Here is a 20,851-nt window from a genome sequence, read left to right as displayed (position 1 = left end):
CTATTTTAAATGTCTGTTTCATTGGCAAAAAGGCAGTCGTTGAACTGAAAGTGTGATTTGAATTAAAATTATTTTTTGATTGGATTCGAAGCCATGTGTTGTCTTAGTTAGTTAGGAGAGTCTAGTATGTCAGAATGCACAAAGACTTTGAGCCTAAAAACCTGTTCTCACCCAGATCTGACCTGTGTCCACTGTGTAGACCAATGTAAATGCCAGACTTAACCCATCACAGTTCATCCTCCTGTAAAATAAAATAATTTCTACCTCATAGGGTGGGCTAGAAATTAGAGGTAGTGTGGTACATATCAAATCTACACTTCAGTATCTAGAAGTCAGTCATTTAGGTTGAGTGATTTAACCTCTCTAAGTTTAACTGCAGTTACTCATTTCTAAAGGGAAGAGAAAGTACTGGTTCTGGTTCTATAGCACAGTGCCTTGGGCAAAGCAAGTGTTCAGTGTGTTTGTTGCGGTGTCATTGGTGGTCACTGTTAATATTTCCTCTGTTCCCAAGCTCTTTGTCTCACCCTTACCTTCTGAGATGGTTTAAAAAGAAGCCAGTCCTTTGAGCTGTTGCCAGGTCCTGGGCCATAATTTAGAGGAAAGAAAAACATGGATGGTATTGGCAAATCGCTCAGCTTACAAAGTGAAGTAGTGGCAGTGATGCAACTAAAGTAAACATGCGCGTTGCATGCCCCGCACGGTGCCGCTCCTTGTGGGTGCTTCACCTGATGTTAGAGGGCGATAGCAGTCTCAGAAGACATCTGAGAGTAACAACACATAACATTCCATAACTTAGTCCTTTAAAGTTCACCAGGGTGCTTTTCAGTTCTTTTCTGGTTGTATGGTGGAATATAAAATATTTTTTAAATACCTGTATATGAAATGTTTTCCATATTCCTTCAGTAATCCTGTTTATAAATGCAGAAAAGATATTATTATCCCCATTTTATACAAGAAAATTGTGACTCAAAGGTGTTAGGTAATTTCCCCATGGCCACCAAAGTGATGAGCAGGATTACCACTGCTAAAAAGTTAAAATGCTCCTGTAGTATTCTTGTTATTGTTTTTATTGTATATTGAAGTCAAAGATTAAATACCTGCCAAATATTTCTCAGTAAAGGATCAGAGAACCACCATAGAGCTACAATGTAAGGAACCCAGTACCTATCAAAACACTATGCAGGCTTTGGAAAAATAAGTGAAATTGCAAATAAATAAATAAAAATTATATTAAATCTACATTTATCTTGATACTTATAATTTATAAAATATTTTTAATTCTTATAAGTGATTAAGATCTCTTGGTATTCTGCTCATCTCTTGTGAGCAGAACAACAATCTTAAGCAACCCATCACCTCATTTCCTTCTGTTTATTAAAGTAGATAGGGGCTGTTTGGCTGCACAAAGCAAAGCCTCGATACAGGTGAGCTGGGGGCTCTAGGTAAGCGGATGGAAGAAAGCATCTTTGACTCCTGGCTCTCGCAATACCTGCCTAGAAGAAAGGGAAGGGCTGGCAGTCTGGACACTAGAAAGACATTAAAATAAACCTGATAGGTGAGGAAATTTGTTACACATATGAAGAATGTCTGAGACTTAATGTTTGGCTTAATTCCCTTTTCCTGAGAAGGAAAAAAAGGTAATAATTTCTACCATAGTGATTAACACCTTTTAAAAAAGATTTTTTGGCCCTGGCCAGTTGGTTCAGTGGTAGAGTGTCGGCCCAGCATGTAGGTGTCCTGGGTTCGATTCCTGGTCTGGACACACAGGAGAAGCAACCATCTGCTTCTCCACCCCTCCCCCTTGGCTCTTTCTCTCTCTCTCTTCTTCTCTCATGGCCATGGCTTGATTTGAGCACATTAGCCCCAGGCACTGAGGATGGTTCCATGGAGCCTGTGCCTCAGGTGCTAAAAATAGCTCAGCTATGCATGGGCAGGCAGAGCATCGGATCCAGATGGGGGCTGCTCTGTTGATCCCAGTTGGGGCACATGTGGGAGTCTGTCTCTTTATCTCCCCTTTTCTACTTGGAAAAGAAGAAAATAAATAAATAAATATATAAATAAATAATAATAATAAAAAAAACATTTTTCTTCTTCAGTTGCAGAAAATTTTCTTTTTTTCCAATCATAGAAGACTACTCTTATACCATAAAGCTATTTCATAAGACTCATGTTGGAAAACAGGGAAGAGTTGATTTAGTCTTTCAATGTTATATTAAGAAACTTGCATTGTCTGCAAGAGACCTGATACAGCCCCTGGAATAACAGAATCTGGGAATGATAAGGCTCTTTAATGGAATTTTGGCTGTACTTTATCAGAGATAAGTATTTGCTACATCCTAAATTAGCAGGCAGATATTCAGCCAGTTTTAGGTGATTATGAGTAGAGCTGTTACCATTTGTGTTCAGGTTTTTGTGTTTACATAAATTTTAATTTCTTTAGAATAAAGACCAAGAAATTGGATTGCTGGGTTATATGATAAGTGTGTGTTAAACTTTATAAGAAACTTTGTTCGAAAACTGCTTTCCATTGTGGCTATCATTTTGTATTCAGCAAAATATGAGAATTTCAATTGCTTCTTTGCCAGTATGGAATTGAGTATTTTTTATTTTAGCCATTTTAATAGGGATATCTAATTGTATCTCGTTTTAATTTACATTTTCCTAATGGCTTTAACTTATCTTTTCATGTGCTTATTTGCCATGTATATATCCTCTTCAGTGGAATGTTTGTTTCCAGTCTTGCGTCATTTCTTAATTGGGTTGTTTCTTTGTTGAGTTTTAGAGGTCTTTATACATTCTAGATACAATTGTTTTGTCAGACAAATAATTTGCACATAGTTTCCACCAGTCTGTAGCTTGTCTTCATTCTCATAAGAGTACAGAAGTTTTAAAATTTTTATGAAGCCCAGTTTTTCAGTTTTTCATTTACAAATTATGTTTTTCACATCCTATCTAAATAGTCTTTACCTAATTTTAGGTAACAAGTATTATCTCCATTTCTTAAAAGTTTTATATTTTACATTTAGATCTAGGATCTGTTCTGAGTTAAATTTAGGACAAGATGAGCTTTAGATTGAGATTTATTTTTTCCCTGTTGATTTTCAATAGTTTCTATGCCATTTGTTTGAAAGACTATTCTTTCTCCATTGAATTACTTTTGCACATTTGTCAAAAATCAATTGTCCATATATGTGGAGTCTCTATTCTGTTATATTGATCTATGAGTCTGTCTGCTTACCAGTACCATACTGTCTTGATTACAGTAGCTTCATAGTAAGTCCTAAATCAGGTAGTGTGATTCTTCAACTTGATTCTTATTTTTCAAATTTGTATTAGCAACTTTAGTTCCTTTGCCTTTCCATATAACTTTTAGAATGAATTTATCTATACCTACTTAAAAGAATCCTGCAGGAATTTTATTAGAATTGAATTATATCTTTATAGCTCAAAATTTGGGGAGAATTAACATTTTCATTTTTCCGTGTAGAGTTTTTCTACATAATCCCTGAAACCAGTATATCTCTGTCTATTTAGGTCTCCTTTAGTATCTTAAGCCATGTCTTGTAGTTTGTTTTATTTTTATTCTTTTCTGTACTTTTATGCATCTTCACCCAGGACTTCTAGTACATGATGTTGATGGGAATAAGAGCAGATATCCTTGCCTCATTCCCATTCTTAAAGAGAGATCAGTCTTTTACCACTAAGTATGTTAGCTGTAGGGTTATTTCTATACTTGCCCTTGTCAGGCTGAGAAAGTTTCCTTCTGTCCCTAATTTTTGTAGAAATTCTGTTATGAATAGATGTTAGATTTCATCAGTGCTTCTTCTTTATCAATTAATGCAATTATTGTAGGGTTTGGGTTCAGGGCACCTTTAAATCCAGAGCCCCCTTTAAAACTCAAATTCCCCTCACCCAACTTCTCACCTGCGTTCAAAACAGAACATTCTCACCTCCCACTGTGAGGTTGTAGTTAACTTGCTTGCTAGTGTATAGCTTAGTGGCTTCCTGGCCTTCACTTTGAAATGTAGCAAAAAGTGTATCTTTGCAGAAATGTGAGGGAAAGCTTGCATTGGGAAGAGACTTGACAATTAGGGGAGTTTAGATCACAACAGTTGTTTGTAAAAGCCTAGCCACAGGCCCAGAGACACTGTCTTCTGATAAATCAGCCACTAGGGCAAACCCACGGGAGGAGGGGGGACTGGCTTGCGTGAAAGCCCAGGACCTTTGAACAAGACCAGGCCTCCTGTAGACAGTCAAGCTGGGAGACACACAATGTGGAGGAGCTGTGGCACCTCTCTAATCCTTGTACCTAAATAGGCCGTGACGGCAGCCACTTTTTCCAAGACCCCTGACTAAACTATAAAAATCGTGCCCCAGTCCTCCCCGACGCCGACACGGCTTTGGTCCGTCTCCGCACGCTTGCACCCAGGCGTGTTAAATAGAGTTTCCTTTTGGAACAGATCAGCCTTGTGTTTTCGGTTGGCTCTCCCCGGTACCCCCCCCCCCCCATAGACCCAGGGAGGGGTTTAGCCTGTCAGCTCTCTCATGCGGGATACGGCAGTCCAGCTGGAGTTCCCTCCAGGTCTGACCTAGTCGGGGTTTATGCTGACCTGCCTGTTGCCCAGGGAGACTGACAGTAGGCTTTGCCCCCTCCCCAGTGGACCAGCCACCCAGGTTCAACCTTTCAATTATGTGATTTTTCCCCCTTCTTTAGACTGTTAATATGATGACATGGCTAAGGGCCAGGGAATGAAAGAAGGTAGAAAAGGGGGAGAAAACAGAACTGGAGGATTTTCCCCATTCACTGAGCATTCAGAGACTGCCCCTCTTTCTTTGAGCCCAGGCCGTCCTAGAACTTGGTGTCTGCAGATGTCTGCTGCTGGGTTTCAGGCTGTATGGAGTCCAGGCTGGCAGACACTGGAGGGAAAAATGGTATACTCACTGCTGGTTTGGTTATAGTTCAAATTCTTCCCCAATTCTCCAGCTACCATTTTCTTTTCTGAGTTCTTAAATAGCTCCTTGTTTATTATGCCCAGGTTTAATAGCTTTATTCCAGGGCTCCCCAAACTTTTTACACAGGGGGCCAGTTCACTGTCCCTCAGACCGTTGGAGGGCCGGACTATAAAAAAAACTATGAACAAATCCCTATGCACACTGCACATATCTTATTTTAAAGTAAAAAAACAAAACGGGAACAAATACAATATTTAAAATAAAGAACAAGTAAATTTAAATCAACAAACTGACCAGTATTTCAATGGGAACTATGCTCCTCTCACTGACCACCAATGAAAGAGGTGCCCCTTCCGGAAGTGCGGTGGGGGCCGGATAAATGGCCTTAGGGGGCCACATGCGGCCTATGGGTCGTAGTTTGGGGACCCCTGCTTTATTCCATGGGAGAGACGGGGTGGAGTGTGCACACTTTATCTCACCAGAATTAATCTGGTTTGTTTGGGCTTTTTTCCTTAACAATGTACAGGCATATTATTATATTGATTTGCTGAATGATGTAATCTTTAAATTTGAAGAATTAAGGCTAATTTGAATTCACAAGATGAATTTAGCTACAGTAATACTTAAATGATATTTTCTATTTAAGTATAAACAATAATTGCTTTAAATGAGAAGTGCATAAACCTAAATTAGAGGAATGTTTTACACTAATCTGTTTCATAAAAATTTATCTCTTTGATTGTATTTTTTATTATCCTGTGTTAAAACACTGTTTAAAATACAACTCAAGTTTAAATGCGACACCACACTGCCCAGTCACCTCGGTAAGCTGTCTGAGTAAGCTAGCAAGGGGTGGAGTGGAGGCTTCCTCTGGAGGCTTGGTGATGGGGCCTGAGGGAGGGCGGAGACCAGCCCTGGGCGTGGTCGGGAAGAGGGGAGGCTGTGGAGAGGACTGATGCTGCGGAGAGAGAACTGCCTGCGCTGTGGGGGGAGGGCTTGTGTGAACGCTTCCATCCCAGAGCAGAGGAGCCAGGCCACCCAGGGCCGGGAGGAAACAAGCTTCAAGACAGTTGTCATGGGTGGCGGACGTGTTGTCGACGAGGACAGAGCAGTGCCGTCAATGAGTTGTACGATTACCTAGAACTGTTTCAGTCATCTCTGGAAGGAAATAGATGAACAAGAAAAATAGGAATAATGATAGAATATTTATTTACATGTACATTTTAATTCTACTTGGTTGTACATTCCTAGATCATGAGGGCAGTGTTAATATCTCTATTACCTGCAAACATCCAGTTAGATTTTTGCACATCAGCAGACACCCTGTTCCCAGCAGGGTCCGCACACTTAGCTGTGGGTGAGGACGAGCAGAGTGCTGGAAGGCTGGGGAAAGAGAGGAGGAGAGCCCAGGGAAGAGCTGTTAGAATTTGGTTCTCAACTCCGAAGGAGGCTCATTTGTTCTCTATGTAATTTATTCTTTATAGCCCGCTTACTTCCACAACTGACTTGGAAGCAGCTAAAGGGTGGCTGGAACGAATATCAAAGCATGCCTTTGGGATGTCCTCCCTCAGACAACAGCCTTTTGTTTCTTTTTCATTAAAGAACTTACACGCCTGACCTGTGGTGGTGCAGTGGATAAAGCGTCAACCTGGAAATGCTGAGGTCACCGGTTCAAAACCCTGGGCTTGCCTGGTCAAGGCACATATGGGAGTTGATGCTTCTAGCTCCTCTCCTCTCTCTCTCCCTCTCTTTCTCCCTTTCTCTCTCCTCTCTAAAATGAATAAATAAAATAAAAATAAAAAAATTTTAGGCCTGACCTGTGGTGGTGCAGTGGATAAAGCGTCGACCTGGAAATGCTGAGGTCGCCGGTTCGAAACCCTGGGCTTGCCTGGTCAAGGCACATATGGGAGTTGATGCTTCCAGCTCCTCCCCCCTTCTCTCTCTCTGTCTCTCCTCTCTCTCTCTCTCTCTTCCTCTCCTCTCTAAAATGAATAAATAAAAAAATTAAAAAAAAAAAAAAAAAAGAACTTACAGATATATTGTCAGCTAATAGACTTTTTTTGTTATTATTTTTTGCTAATCTTTAGACAGAGAGTATGATCTGTCCTCCTAGCTGCCTAGTTCTCTATTTGTCTTAAATTGCTTTAATTTTTTTTTAATTCCATGATATTGCCTTAGGATCAAATAATAAATATTCCACACAATGTTTATTTCATGTGAGAAATTGCTACTATTTAAACCTGCAGTGTTTTTTTTCCTCTTTTTTTGTTTTTTCTTTCTCCAGGATCAGGATTCAGGCCATAAATGAAATTGGAGCTGGACCCTTTGGCCAGTTCATTAAAGCAAAAACCCGGCCATTACCACCCTTGCCTCCTAGGCTCGAATGTGCTGCGGCTGGGCCTCAGAGCCTGAAGCTGAAATGGGGGGACAGTAACACCAAGACACACGCTGCTGACGACATGGTGTACACGCTGCAGCTGGAGGACAGAAACAGGAGGTGAGGCGGCTTACAGGGCTGTGGGAAGGCGCTGGCTTTGGCTTTGGGGTGAAATCATGCTTCTTCATTTGTCCTCTAAACACTCTTCCTCTTTGTTGAAAGTTCTCCTATGTCTTTAAGTCTTGCATTCTAATATTCAAAGTTAAACCCCTCCAGTCTTCATTTGGAATTTCTAAACTGACATTCTAAAGATCCCGATTTCTCTACATGTGATAATATATGTGTTTTTTCTTTCCTAAAGTCAGATAATAGAAGTTATCTAAAAAGAAAATTGTCAAATTCAAGTCTACGCTATGTACATAATAGCATAATAGTCACGAGTGCAGAGGGAAATAAGACGTAGAAAGAGATGCTGCCTCTTTAAATATTCAGTAATGTCGGGACAAACATGTTTACCAATCTGAAATAGCTGTGTTGATTTACAGATGGGAATTGTACTCTGTAACTGTGGGCAATGCAATATCAAATTAACTAGAGCAAATAGGAGATTCCTCCTACGACTCTGTGCCCAGGAAACACTCTTAGCCACAGAAATCAAATCCAGCCTTTCACATAGTATTTATTTAACCTAGCTTCATTTCCTCCCAAAATGGCCAGTCATAAGATGGGCAGCTGACCTGTATTTAAGAATAATTCAGATGCAGAACAAAAGTTAATGATGACAGAATGTTCTATTACTCAAAGTCCAAATCCGAAAAGATGCCCCATGGCACACCTGCCAAAGCACAAAACCAATGTCAGGGTTGAGAATTTCTGTCACTTCCCCTTGATGCATTCTAGTATCCTGTTCCTTTGCAGGCTTTGGGTAGCACAGAAACCCTTGTCTAGTCTCTGCCCTCCTCTCTGTACTTGAGTGCTTCAGTGTGTTTCCTTCCATAGAGAATGTTTTCCAGTTGTACTGGAGTCATGGCTTTACACCAAATCAGCCGTCTGTGTCTCAGTGCTGGCCTGGCCTGTGCAGGACAGCCACCTGCACGGTGTGCCTTACCCAGAGAACTGTGCACATGCTTGGAACAGAAGCTCTGTGAGCCCGAGGCCAAATGGTGAGATGTTTAAGTATAGCAGACAGAAAATGGTACAGAATCCAGTCATCAATGCATGCTCTTTCCTCTAAAACAAAAGCTGGCCTTTTAATCAAATAAATGACTTGCCTAAATTTAAATGTCAATTTTAGAAAACTTACCATTAGGAACAGTCTTTTTCTTAATTTTTTGAGTTAGAGTACAAATTTATCTTTTTAAAATAAGACTTGTCAGGTCCCTGGCCAGTTGGCTCAGTGGTAGAACGTCAGCCTGGCATGCAGGAGTCCCGGGTTTGATTCCCGGCCAGGGCACACAGGAGAAGCACACATCTGCTTCTCCGCCCCTCCCCCTCTCCTTCCTCTCTGTCTCTCTCTCTTCCCCTCTGCAGCCGAGGCTCCATTGGAGCAAAGTTGGCCCGGGCGCTGAGGATGGCTCTGTGGCCTATGCCTCAGGCGCTAGAGTGGCTCTGGTTGCAACAGAGCGACACCCCGGGTGAGCAGAGCATTGCCCCGTGGTGGGCGTGCTGGGTGGATCCCGGTCGGGCGCATGCGGGAGTCTGTCTGACTGCCTCCCCATTTCTGGTTTCGGAAAAATACAAAAAAAGAAAAAAAAAATTAGACTTGTCTGTTCTCTCAGAAAAATATTAAAGTGATGGGAATATAGAATGTAGTATGTTCCCATTCTATTTGTGTAATATTCCTAGGATTTAATAGGATGAAACTTGGCTTAATTTGAGTCTGACGATGACCTTCCTTAGTGTCTTGAAACTGAACTCTTGGTTAATGGCACTTGAATCCAAGCCTTTAATTTTGGTTCTTGACTCATGAGGATCGGGGGAAATCGTTTAAGTTGGATATATCATCATATTTATTAACATAGTCTTTGTCAATCCCAATCCTCTGCAGTTTCTTTAGGATTGAGACCTGGCCTGTTCAGTTCAAAGGAATAGTGTCTTCTTCCACAGTGGCAGCTTTTTCATTGAACTTGTTGCTCGAGGGGTTTCTGACCTATGGGTTTTGGAACAAGTGAACATATTCTTCATCATATGCATTGATTTCAATAACCACTAATAAGTTCTTTGTACAGCTGTAGCAAAAATATTGTATGTCCTGCTTTTGGCTGAGGTGAGAACCAGAGATTGATTTATTTGTTGTTTTAATTGACTTTACTCACCAGTCACTGTGGGCATTGGAAAGTAGAGCTGCCGGGATCCAAGTTGTACAGCTGTTCTAGCCAGCTATACAAGTAATCTTAATCTTAAAAGATATTTTACAACAGAGGTGCAATAAAAATGAGTAACTCTGTGGTTGGTAATTATCACATTAATGAACTGAGTCGCCTTTGGCTGTTAAACTAACAGTCTTACTTTCCCTCCATAAAGTAGAAGTTGAACTAGGTGAACTCTGAATGGAACTTCCCACCATTTTTATCTCAAAACAATGATGTTGTGGGACATTTGTGAGCTAAATTCTTTACCAAAAGAGTCTCTTGCTAAAAGTGGCATGTTATCTTTTTTTTTCTTTTATTTTAGTTTTTGACAAGTAAGAAAAAAAGCAAGATACTAACTTTCCTTAAGAGTCCCAAATGCCTAAGGTCCTGCATCCATGATATGCTGGTTTATTATGTTCATTTATTTACCTCTTAGTCAGGAAATCTGAAATAACCCAGAGAATTACAAATATGTCAAGCCAACAATATATATTTTTAACTTTTTAAAAATGTTTATTTTATTGATTTTAGAGAGAGCGGAAGGGAGGGGGAGAGAGACAGAGAGAGAGGAACATAGATTTGTTCCTGTATGTGCCCTAATTTGGGATCGTACTGGCAACCTCTCTTTCAAGACAATGCTCTAACCAACTGAGCTATTTGGCCAGGGTAATTTCAAACTTTCTATTGAGCATCTACAAAGTGCTAGACATTGAGAAAAAGTGGGATGTTTTCTGTAGTGATAAGTATCAAAGCCTTCCAACATTTAGGTGAAAAAAAATGTATTGTTTCTGATAGATTGATTTGATTTTGACTTATTATCAGGAGGATCATACATGGGAAAAAAAGAAACTACACGTAAGTATTGGATAGACAAAAATGAGCAAGGTAGAGCCCTGCTCTTAAGAAACTCACCTGGGGGAGAGACAAGATGGCGATGGAGTAGGCGGACGTATCAACTTCCACCTCCCAGAACCAAAGTGGATTACAAACTAATTTTAAGAACCATCATCTGGAAAAACCAACTTTGGACTAAACTAAGAGGACTCTCCAACCAAGGAACACTGAAGAAGGCACACTGAGACTGGTAGGAAAAGCGGAAACGCGGAGAGGGCTGACCAGCTCTCCGGAGCAAACAGCAGCCGTGAGAGACTCGCATGGTGGGAAGTGAGTTTAGCAGAGAGGGGAGGGTCCTGAGACCCAGGAACAAAGCCCCAGCCTGCAGCCCCAGAGCCTAGAAGAGGCATATGGACAGTATTTAGCTGGAAACAAGACAGGATACTGTTTGTGAGAAAGAGACTGATTTCTCAGACCCAGGATTCTTCTGAAAGGGACCGCGCAGAACACCTCTCTCACAACCACTCACCCGGGGCTTTAGGGGCTGGGGAGAGAAGAGAGGACCGGAGTAGCAGGAAGAGAGTGTAATCTAGGAGGCATAGGGAGAAACGATTTGAGAGACACCCACCCTAACCTCTGGGACGAGTCATTCCCCAAATCTGAAGTGAATATTTCCCCTGGAAACAGCAATACCAGCAAAGGGAAGCAGGACACCAGCCAAACAAGCTCTCCCGCAGCACTCAGAGCAAAGTTGCTTAGAAGGAGGGAGCTTTCGGGACTACAGTAGTGAGTGTTAGGGTCTGAGCTACAGTGCCCCCACCCACACGGCTGAGGGCTCGCCCAAGGGTGGACAGCAACAGAAAGCACAACGCAGTTCTGTCGGCAAAGGCGGAAGCCGGCTGGCCACCACTGAGGCCCAGGTGTGAGCTGAGACTTCCCGGCTAGAGAGGAGGGGACGTGCAAAAGTGGTCAAGCCCAGCTGTGGGCCGCTTGCAATCCAGCCTGCAGGGGGGGAAGGGCAGGAGCCCCGAAAGGGGTGGAGACCCGCCCTTGAGCAAGGGCATAGGAGCACAGCCTTGCTCCACCCGCGGAACCAAGGCTTGTTGCCTGACGTGGGAACTGGCTCCTCCCGCAGGGGTGGAGCCAGAAGCCCAGAACAGGCGGAGTCTGGCTACTGAGCATGGGCATGAAGTCCCACCTGGCCTGTGGAGCCAAGGCTTGGAGCCGTCCTATGAGCGGGCTCCTCCTGCAAGGGTGGGGTGAAAGCCCAGAAGCAGGCGGAGACCCGCAGCAGAGCAAAGGTGCTCACCCCTGCCCTCAGGATAGAAAATAAGGACACCCTTGGGGGTGGGGCAAAGGCCAAGGCCACCCAAGCACGCTACTCCTGTGAAGGAGAGGTGGAAACCACAGCAGCAGCCTCAGTGGGCAGGCACCGGCAACACCTGTATCTGAAAGCCCTAGGCAGCAACAGCAGAGAGGGTGGAGACCTGCAGCCAGACCACACCTCGCGAACACAGGCCACACCCAGTGGGCTCCAGTGGCCAAAACCTTCTTTTACACAGACAAAATGAGAACACAGAGAAATGCAACACAAATGGATCAAGAGAAATCCCCAGAAAAGAACCTGAATGAGTCAGATATAACCAAATTACCAGATGCAGAGTTTAAAATAACGATTATTAGGATGCTCAAAGGTATTAGAACAATAGATGGTCATTATGAACACCTAAATAAAGAGATAGCAGATATAAAAAAGGACATTGAAATTATAAAAAATCAGAAATGACAAATACAATATCAGAAATGAAAAACACAATAGAAGGAATTAAAAGCAGGATGGATGAAGCTGAGAATCAAATCAGCGAGTTAGAGGACAAGATAAATAAAGGCACAGAAGCAGAGCAGAAAAAAGAAAAGACACTCAAAAAGTCTGAGGAATCTCTAAGAGAGCTCTGACAACATGAAGAGAAATAACATCTGCATCACAGGGGTTCCTGAAGAAGAAGAGAAAGAACAAGGGATAGAGACTTTGTTTAAACGTATCATAGCTGAAAACTTCCCTCAGTTAAGGCAGGAAAATATCTCACAAGTTCAAGAAGCACAGAGAACTCCATTAAAGAGAAACCCAAAGAAATCTACACTAAGACACATCATAATTAAAATACCAGAGCTAAGTGATAAAGAGAAAATATTAAAAGCTGCTAGAGAAAAAAAGACATCACCTACAAAGGAGCCCCCATAAGGATGACTTCCGACTTCTCAACAGAAACACTTGAGGCCAGAAGGGAATGGCAAGAAATATTCAAAGTAATGCAAACAAGAGCATACAACCAAGACTTCTTTATCCAGCAAGGCTATCATTTAAAATTGAAGGAGAAATAACAAGCTTTCCAGACAAAAAAAAAAAAAACTCAAGAAATTCACTACAACCAAACCAAGGCTGCAAGAAATGCTAAGGGGCTGTGGTAAACAGATCAAAGGAGAAAAAGAATATAGCAAAAGAGGAATACAGTTTTAAAGAATGAAATGGCAATAAACAATTACATATCAATAATAACCTTAAATGTAAATGGATTAAATGATCCAATCAAAAGACATAGGGTAGCTGCGTGGATAAGAAAACAGGACTCATACATATGCTGTCTACACGAGACACCTTAAAACAAAAGATGCACATAGACTGAAGATAAAAGAACGGAAAAAATATTTCATGCAAGTGCAAATGGAAAAAAAGCTGCAGTTGCAATATTTATATCAGACAAAATGGACTATAAAACAAAGACTATATAGTAAGAGATAAAGAAGGTCACTACATAATGATAAAGGGAATAATCCAACAGGAAGATATAATGGTTAAAAATACCCACGCACCTAATATAGGAGCACCTAAATATATAAAGCAGACTTTGATGGATTTAAAGGGCGAGGTCAACAGCAGTACTATAATAGTAGGGGATTTCAATACCCCACTAATTTCACTAGATAGATCCTCAAGAAAGAAAATTAACAAAGAAACAGCACACTTAAAGGACATACCAGATTAACTCGACTTAATACAGGGGTCCCCAAACTTTTTACACAGGGGGCCAGTTCACTGTCCCTCAGACCGTTGGAGAGCCAGACTATAAAAAAAAAATATGAACAAATCCCTATGCACACTGCACATATCTCATTTTAAAGTAAAAAAAAAAAAAAAAAAAAAAAAAAAAAAAAAAAAAAAACAGGAACAAATACAATATTTAAAATAAAGAACAAGTAAATTTAAATCAACAAACTGACCGGTATTTCAAGGGGAATTATGCTCCTCTCACTGACCACCAGTGAAAGAGGTGCCCCTTCTGGAAGTGCAGCGGGGGCCGGATAAATGGCCTCAGGGGGCCGCATGCAGCCCGCGGGCCGTAGTTTGGGGACCCCTGACTTAATATCTTCAGAACCTTTCAACCTAAAGCAGCAGAATATACATTCCTTTCAAGTGCTCATGGTACATTCTCTAGGATAGACCACATGTTAGGGCACAAAAGCAGCCTCAACAAATTTAAGAAGATTGGAATCATTTCAGCACTTTCTCTGATCACAATGGCATAAAACTAGAAATCAACCACAACAGAAAAACTGAAAAATGCTCAAACACTTGGAAACTAAATAGCATGTTATTGAATAACGAATGGGTTAACAATGAAATCAAAGAAGAAATTTTAAAATTCCTAAAAATGAATGAGAATGAGTATACCTCAACTCAAAATTTATGGGACACAGCAAAAGCAGTCCTGAGAGGGAAGTTTATAGCATTACAAGCATACTTCAAGAAACTAGAAAAAACTCAAATAAACAACTTGACCCTGCATCTAAAAGAACTAGAAAAAGAAGAGCAAGTAAAGCCCAGAGGTAGTAGAAGGAAGGAAATAATAAAGATCAGAGCAGAAATAAATGACATAGAGGCTAAAGAAACAATACAGAGGATCAATGAACCCAGAAGCTGGTTCTTTGAAAAGGTAAACAAGTTCAATAAACCTTTAACCAGACTCACCAAGAAAAAAAGAGAGGACTCAAATAAATAAAATTAGAAATGAGAGTGGAGAAATAACAACTGACACACCAGAAATACAAAATATTGTAAGAAAATACTATGAAGAACTGTACGCCAAAAAACTAGACAACCTAGATGAAATGGACAAATTCCTTGAAACATATAATCTTCCAAAAATTAATCTGGAAGAATCAGTAAACCTAAGCAGACCGATTACAACAGATGAGAAAGAAACCGTTATCAAAAAACTCCCAACAAAGAAAAGTCCTGGGCCTGATGGCTTCACAAGTGAATTCTACCTAATATTCAAGGAAGAACTAACTCCTATCCTTCTCAAGCTATTTCAAAAAACTCAAGAGGAAGGAAGACTTCCAAGCTCCTTTTATGAGGCGAGCATAATTCTGATTCCAAAACCAGGCAAAGACAACACAAAGAAAGAAAATTATAGGCCAATATCCCTGATGAATTTAGATGCTAAAATCCTCAACAAAATATTAGCAAACTGGATCCAGCAATATATGAAAAAAAATCATACACCATGATCAAGTGGGATTTATTCTTGGGAGGCAAGGCTGGTACAATATTCGCAAATCAATCAATGTGATTCATCACATAAATGAAAGGAAGGAGAAAAACCACATGATAATTTCAATAGATGCAGAAAAAGCATTTGATAAAATCCAGCACCCATTCATGATCAAAACTCTCAGCAAAGTGGGAATTCAGGGAACATACCTCAACATGATAAAGGCCATGTATGAGAAACCCACAGCCAACATCATACTCAATGGGCAAAAATTAAAAGCAATCCCTTTAAGATCAGGAACAAGGCAGGGGTGCCCCCTTTCACCACTCCTATTCAACATAGTTCTGGAAGTCCTAGCCACAGCAATCAGACAAGAAAAAGAAATAAAAGGCATGCAAATTGGGAAGGAAGAAGTAAAACTATCATTTTTTGCAGGTGATATAATATTGTATATAGAAAACCCTAAAGTCTCAGTCAAAAAACTACTGGACCTAATAAGTGAATTCAGCAAGGTGGCAGGATACAAAATTAGTACTCAAAAATCAGGGGCATTTTTATACACTAACAATGAACTGTCAGAAAGAGAAATTAAGGAAACAATCCCCTTCACCATTGCAACCAAGAAAATAAAGTACCTAGGAGTAAATTTAACCAGGGAGATTAAAGACTTGTACTCGGAAAATTATAAAACATTCATAAAAGAGATCAGGGAAGAAACAAACAAGTGGTAGCATATACTGTGCTCATGGTTAAGAAGAATAAACATCATTAAAATGTCTGTATTACCCAAAGCAATCTATAAATTCAATGCAATACCAATTAAAATACCAATGACTTACTTCAAAGGTATAGAACACATATTTCAAAACTTTATATGGAACCAAAAGAGAACAGGAATAGCCTCAGCAATCTTGAAAAGGAAGAATAAAGAGGGGAGGTATCACACTTCCGGATATCAAGTTATACTACAAGGCCATTGTACTCAAAACAGCCTGGTACTGGCATAAGAACAGGCATATAGATCAATGAAACAGAACAGAAAACCCAGAAATAAACCCACAGCTCTATGGACAACTGATATTTGACAAAGGAGGTAAGAGCATACAATAGAGTAAAGACAGCCTCTTTAATAAATGGTGTTAGGAAAATTGGGTAGCTACCTGTAAAAAAATGAAACTAGACCACCAACTTTCACCATTCACAAAAATAAACTCAAAATGGATAAAAGACTTAAATGTAAGCCATGATACCATAAGCATCTTAGAAGAAAACATAGGCAGTAAGCTCTCTGACATCTCTCACAGCAATATATTTGCCAATTTATCTCCACGGGCAAGTGAAATAAAAGACAGGATAAACAAATGGGACTATATCAAACTAAAAAGCTTTTGCACAGCTAAAGACAATAAGAACAGAATAAAAAGACAAATTACACAATGGGAGAATATATTTGACAATACGTCTGATAAGGGGTTAATAACCAAAATTTATAAAGAACTTGTAAAACTCAAGACCAGGAAGACAAACAATTCAATCAAAAAATGGTCAAAAGAAATAAATAGACACTTCTCCAAAGAGGACATACAGATGCCCAATAGTCGTATGAAAAAATGCTCAACATCACTAATTATTAGAGAAATGCAAATTAAAACCACAATGAGATATCATCTCACACCAGTCACAATGGCGCTCATCAACAAAACAACACAGAATAAGTGCTGGTGAGAATGTGGAGAAAAGGGAACCTTCCTGCACTGCTGGTGGGAATGCAGACTGGTGTAGCCAGTGTGGAAATTATGGAAATTCCTCAAAAAATTAAAAATCAAACTGCCTTTTTACCCAGCTATCCCACTTTTAGGAATATACCCCAAGAACACCATAGCACTGTTCCAAAAGGAGAAATGCACCCCCATGTTTATGGCAGCATTGTTCACAGTAGCTAAGATCTGGAAACAGCCCAGGTGTCCGTCAGTGGATGAGTGGATTAAAAAGCTTTGGTACATATATACAATGGAATACTACTCAGCCATAAGAAATGATGACATCAGATCATTTACAACAACATGGATGGACCTTGATAACATTATACTGAGCGAAATAAGTAAATCAGAAAAAACTAAGAACTATATGATTCCATACATAGGTGGGATATAAAAATGAGACTCGGAGCCATGGACAAGTGTGTGGGCTTACAGGGTGGGGGGGTGGAGATTGAGAGGGTTGGGGGAGGGGAGAGGCACAAAGATAACCAGATAGAAGTGACAGAAGACAGTTGGACTTTGGGTGATGGGAATGCAGCATAACCAAATGTCAAAATAACCTAAAGATGTTTTCTCTGAACATATGTACCCTGATTTATCAATATCACCCCTTTAGTATTAATTTTTTAAAAAATTCTCACATGGGTGGGGGATAGGTAAAAGGGACAGATATAGTCAAGCAAATCATGATGTCAAAGGCTTAAAGAATGTCAGTATGCACGGAGTATAGAGGGAGGAAAGAAGAATGGCATCTATTATATTCTTAAATAGAGAAGGCTCCTTAGAGAAGGTAACAAGTTCATGAGTCTTAAAAGGACCCTAATTATATAATCTCATGCACGAGAGCCTTAAGAAAGTGGAGACTAACGATAAGGATTCAGGATAGGATGGAAACCAAGGATACAGATGCCTGACTATGCGGTGGCACAGTGTACAGAGTGTCAGCTAGCATGCAGAGGATCCATGCTAAGAGACCCCGAGGTCGCTGGCTTGAGCACATTTCACCAGCTTGAGCCTGTGTCACCAGCTTGAGCGTGGGAGTATACATGACCCCCAGGTCACTGACTTGAACCCAAGGTCACTGGCTTGAGCAAGGGGCCACTCACTCTGCTGTAGCCCCAGTCAAGGCACATAAGAGAAAGCAGTCAATGAACAACTAAGGTGCTGCAACGAAGAATTGATGCTTCTCCTCTCTCTCCCTTCCGTTCTATCTGTCCCTCTCTCAGACTGTCTCTAAAAATAATAGTAATAATAATAATAATAATAATAATAATAAAGAAGCCAAGGATACAGACTCCATAGCACAGAAATGGGCCCTGGGCCTTTCTCAAATAAATGACACCTCTTTGTATTCTGGTACTTTACACATGGCTGTATTTAAATTTGTGGCTATTTCATGCCAATATTAGGGATCCCAAAAGGGCATCTTTCCCAGATCTCTGCCTCAAACTAAATCAATGTTGAATCTCTCCAGTCACTGGAACTTGCTATTTTGAGTGTTTCTCCTCCCCCTTGAACGTGACATTTGTTTCCTATGTATTGAGGCTTTCAACTCACAGGTTTCTACATATTATGAAGCCTCAAAAAAGTGCTTTATTTTTACAGGATTAAGTTTATCCCTGGGAGTTAGATTCTGATCACTCAATCATAATTTTTTTTTCTTCAAATACTGCACTGTGCTAGGTCTTACAAGGTATGTGTCCCACCTATAAGGAGCTTATCTTTCTGAGAAAATAAACTAACGTGAAACAATGATTAGACAGCACAAAAGAATTTAACTTCAACAGAAAAAAAGAATTCTATGAGTTTATCCATAGCATTGGTTAAGTGCATTATTCTTAGCAAACCGAGCACATAAAGTCTGTCTTTGGCTCCTGTGTATGCAAGAAAAATATAAACCAAAAGTAAACATTTTTATAATTCTGTGTTCACCTAATACAAGGATCAGAATGGCAAGGTCAGCTCTTGCATTGTAAGGTTGTGACACTGTCCTGATGACTTTGAAGATGGCACTTGTCTGTGTTACTGAAATGAAATGTTATGCTGCCCTAACAGAATTTTAGTTGATGTTGTGGATTCGTGTTCCCAATAATTGTACAAAGCACTGCAGCAAGAGGAAGTTAGGTTCCAGGAATGCATTTATGGTTAATTTGTTGTTCAGGTTTAGTCAGACAGCCAATGTGTTTTAAAATAAGGCTTCAGCAAAATAGGAATGGGCAGAGGCTCTCTAATAGAGTGGACAATTACCAGTGCCTCTTCGTTTAGCTCAGCCCTTAAGCTCTGACACTTCCCCAACAAAATTGGAGGGGCTACGTAATATGAACAATATGACTGCCTGTTCTCTGTTAGAGAGGGACAGAAAACAATGTGCATAAAGTAACACTGAAAAAATACACAGTAGGCAACTGATAAAAGTGGACAGGCTGTCCGAGCACTATAGGGGAAGGAACTTTCTTAAGTATGCTGTTACAGAATAAGCTCCTGCTTCTATATCTCAGAAGGTATTGCTGAATTAAATGAAATAGATGTGAGAATGGCCTTTGTTTCTCTGTATAGTTCCTGATTCACGTAATGACCCTCGTTGGGTAACTGACATTTTTATATCACCTTCAGTTACCAGAAAGCAATTGTCCTTCTCAACCACGGTGTTAAATCCCAGATCTGTTACTTTCTAGATGCCTAGAGCATATCCTTTAACTTCTTTTTGTTTTAGTGTCTCTCTACAAAACAGAGTTAATGATGCTAGTCGCCAGTCCCTGATTAATAGAAAAAAGTGTTTCTGTTTCTTAGAAAAGGAGCATAAAAATTCAGCTTACAAAATAAAGAATATTGCCAGCTTAGTCTGTTTCAGGATAAAACGACTAGACATAGCCAGAGGTGAGGGGTGGAAAATGAACTATTTGATATCTTAATTAAACCAGAAGTAGAATTCAGATTATAGTTGTTTTTCTTCTATTTGAAAATAGAATTCTATCTATTTAAAAATATGTGACTGAATTAAATTAGATAGCATTTTCCTTATTATTTTTCCTAAATCAAGTAAGATTGACTCAAGGCCACTAAAATAGAGATAGACAAATGGAAATTTGGAAGACTGGGAAGAGTCCTGGAGGAGGAGATTCCACTGCATCCATTTGAAAGCAAAGAAGAACGGGGGTTTCAGTATTCTCTGGTGGTCTTTAGAGATTCTAGTTGTCCTTTCTTTGAATATAAATAAATCTCTTCTTAATATATCAATAACTAAGTCCAGTTTGAACAAAAAAAGAGAGAGATAGAAATTTTTTGTATTCTATGTAAAGAGTTTCATCAATAGCTATAATGGTGTTTTATCTCTTAGAAAAGGAGCATAACCATAAGGTATTGCAACCTGATCGTCACAAGCCAGAAGGTCCATATACAGCTGTGGATGTGGGGTAGTGATTCAGCCCCTTTTCTCAGTGATGTTTGGAAAATCACTGTTTGCACTATTCATGCTCAGTCTGAAAATGGGGACTCTCCCTTTTTTTTATTTTAGATTTTATTTATTTTAGAGAGGAGAGAGAGAAGGAAGGGGAGGAACAGGAAGCATCAACTTCCATATGTGCCTTGACCAGCAAGCCCAGGGTTTCGAACCGTCAACCTCAGCATTCCAGGTCAATGCTTTACCTATCCCCTGTGCCACCACAGGTCAGGCTTAAATGGGGACTCTCATTAACATCAAAACAAGTTTAGGAAATGCACCTTCCCCGCCCCTGCCTCAGGTCTCCCCACACAAGGCCATCTGTTTCCATCTGCTTCTACATAGACATGACAGGACTCGGTGTTCTTCCACATACTGTTCATCCTTGTTTTTGAACATTCTCTATTCCCAAACATCACTTCAGTAATAGGAAATTCACAGACACGCAGGCATGCACGCACACACACCGCAAAGCCCAGGGAAACAGAAAAAATAAAGGCTTGTCATTGTTAAGGAATATAGCTGTATTGAGCTTAATAGCATCTGTTGGTTGGTAATATTGTGAAATAGGTTTTGAAATGTGT

The 20,851-nt window shown here is 40.2% G+C and overlaps 1 protein-coding gene across 5 annotated transcripts in view; it reads left to right on the top strand.

The window, feature by feature from the left end:
• The window catches only part of FNDC3B (fibronectin type III domain containing 3B), a 400,148-nt gene that overhangs the window by 360,609 nt on the left and 18,688 nt on the right, over positions 1 to 20,851 (top strand). For all 5 annotated transcript variants that reach the window (XM_066348038.1, XM_066348040.1, XM_066348039.1 and 2 more), the window contains one exon: positions 7,238 to 7,450. In XM_066348038.1, coding sequence (XP_066204135.1) covers positions 7,238 to 7,450 — 213 coding nt within the window. The remainder of the gene's footprint in view (positions 1 to 7,237; positions 7,451 to 20,851) is intronic.

The sequence above is a fragment of the Saccopteryx leptura genome, chromosome 8, assembly GCF_036850995.1.
Source record: "Saccopteryx leptura isolate mSacLep1 chromosome 8, mSacLep1_pri_phased_curated, whole genome shotgun sequence".
In the NCBI taxonomy this organism is placed as follows: Eukaryota; Metazoa; Chordata; class Mammalia; order Chiroptera; family Emballonuridae; genus Saccopteryx; species Saccopteryx leptura.
This window is presented reverse-complemented; position numbering and strand designations above follow the sequence as displayed.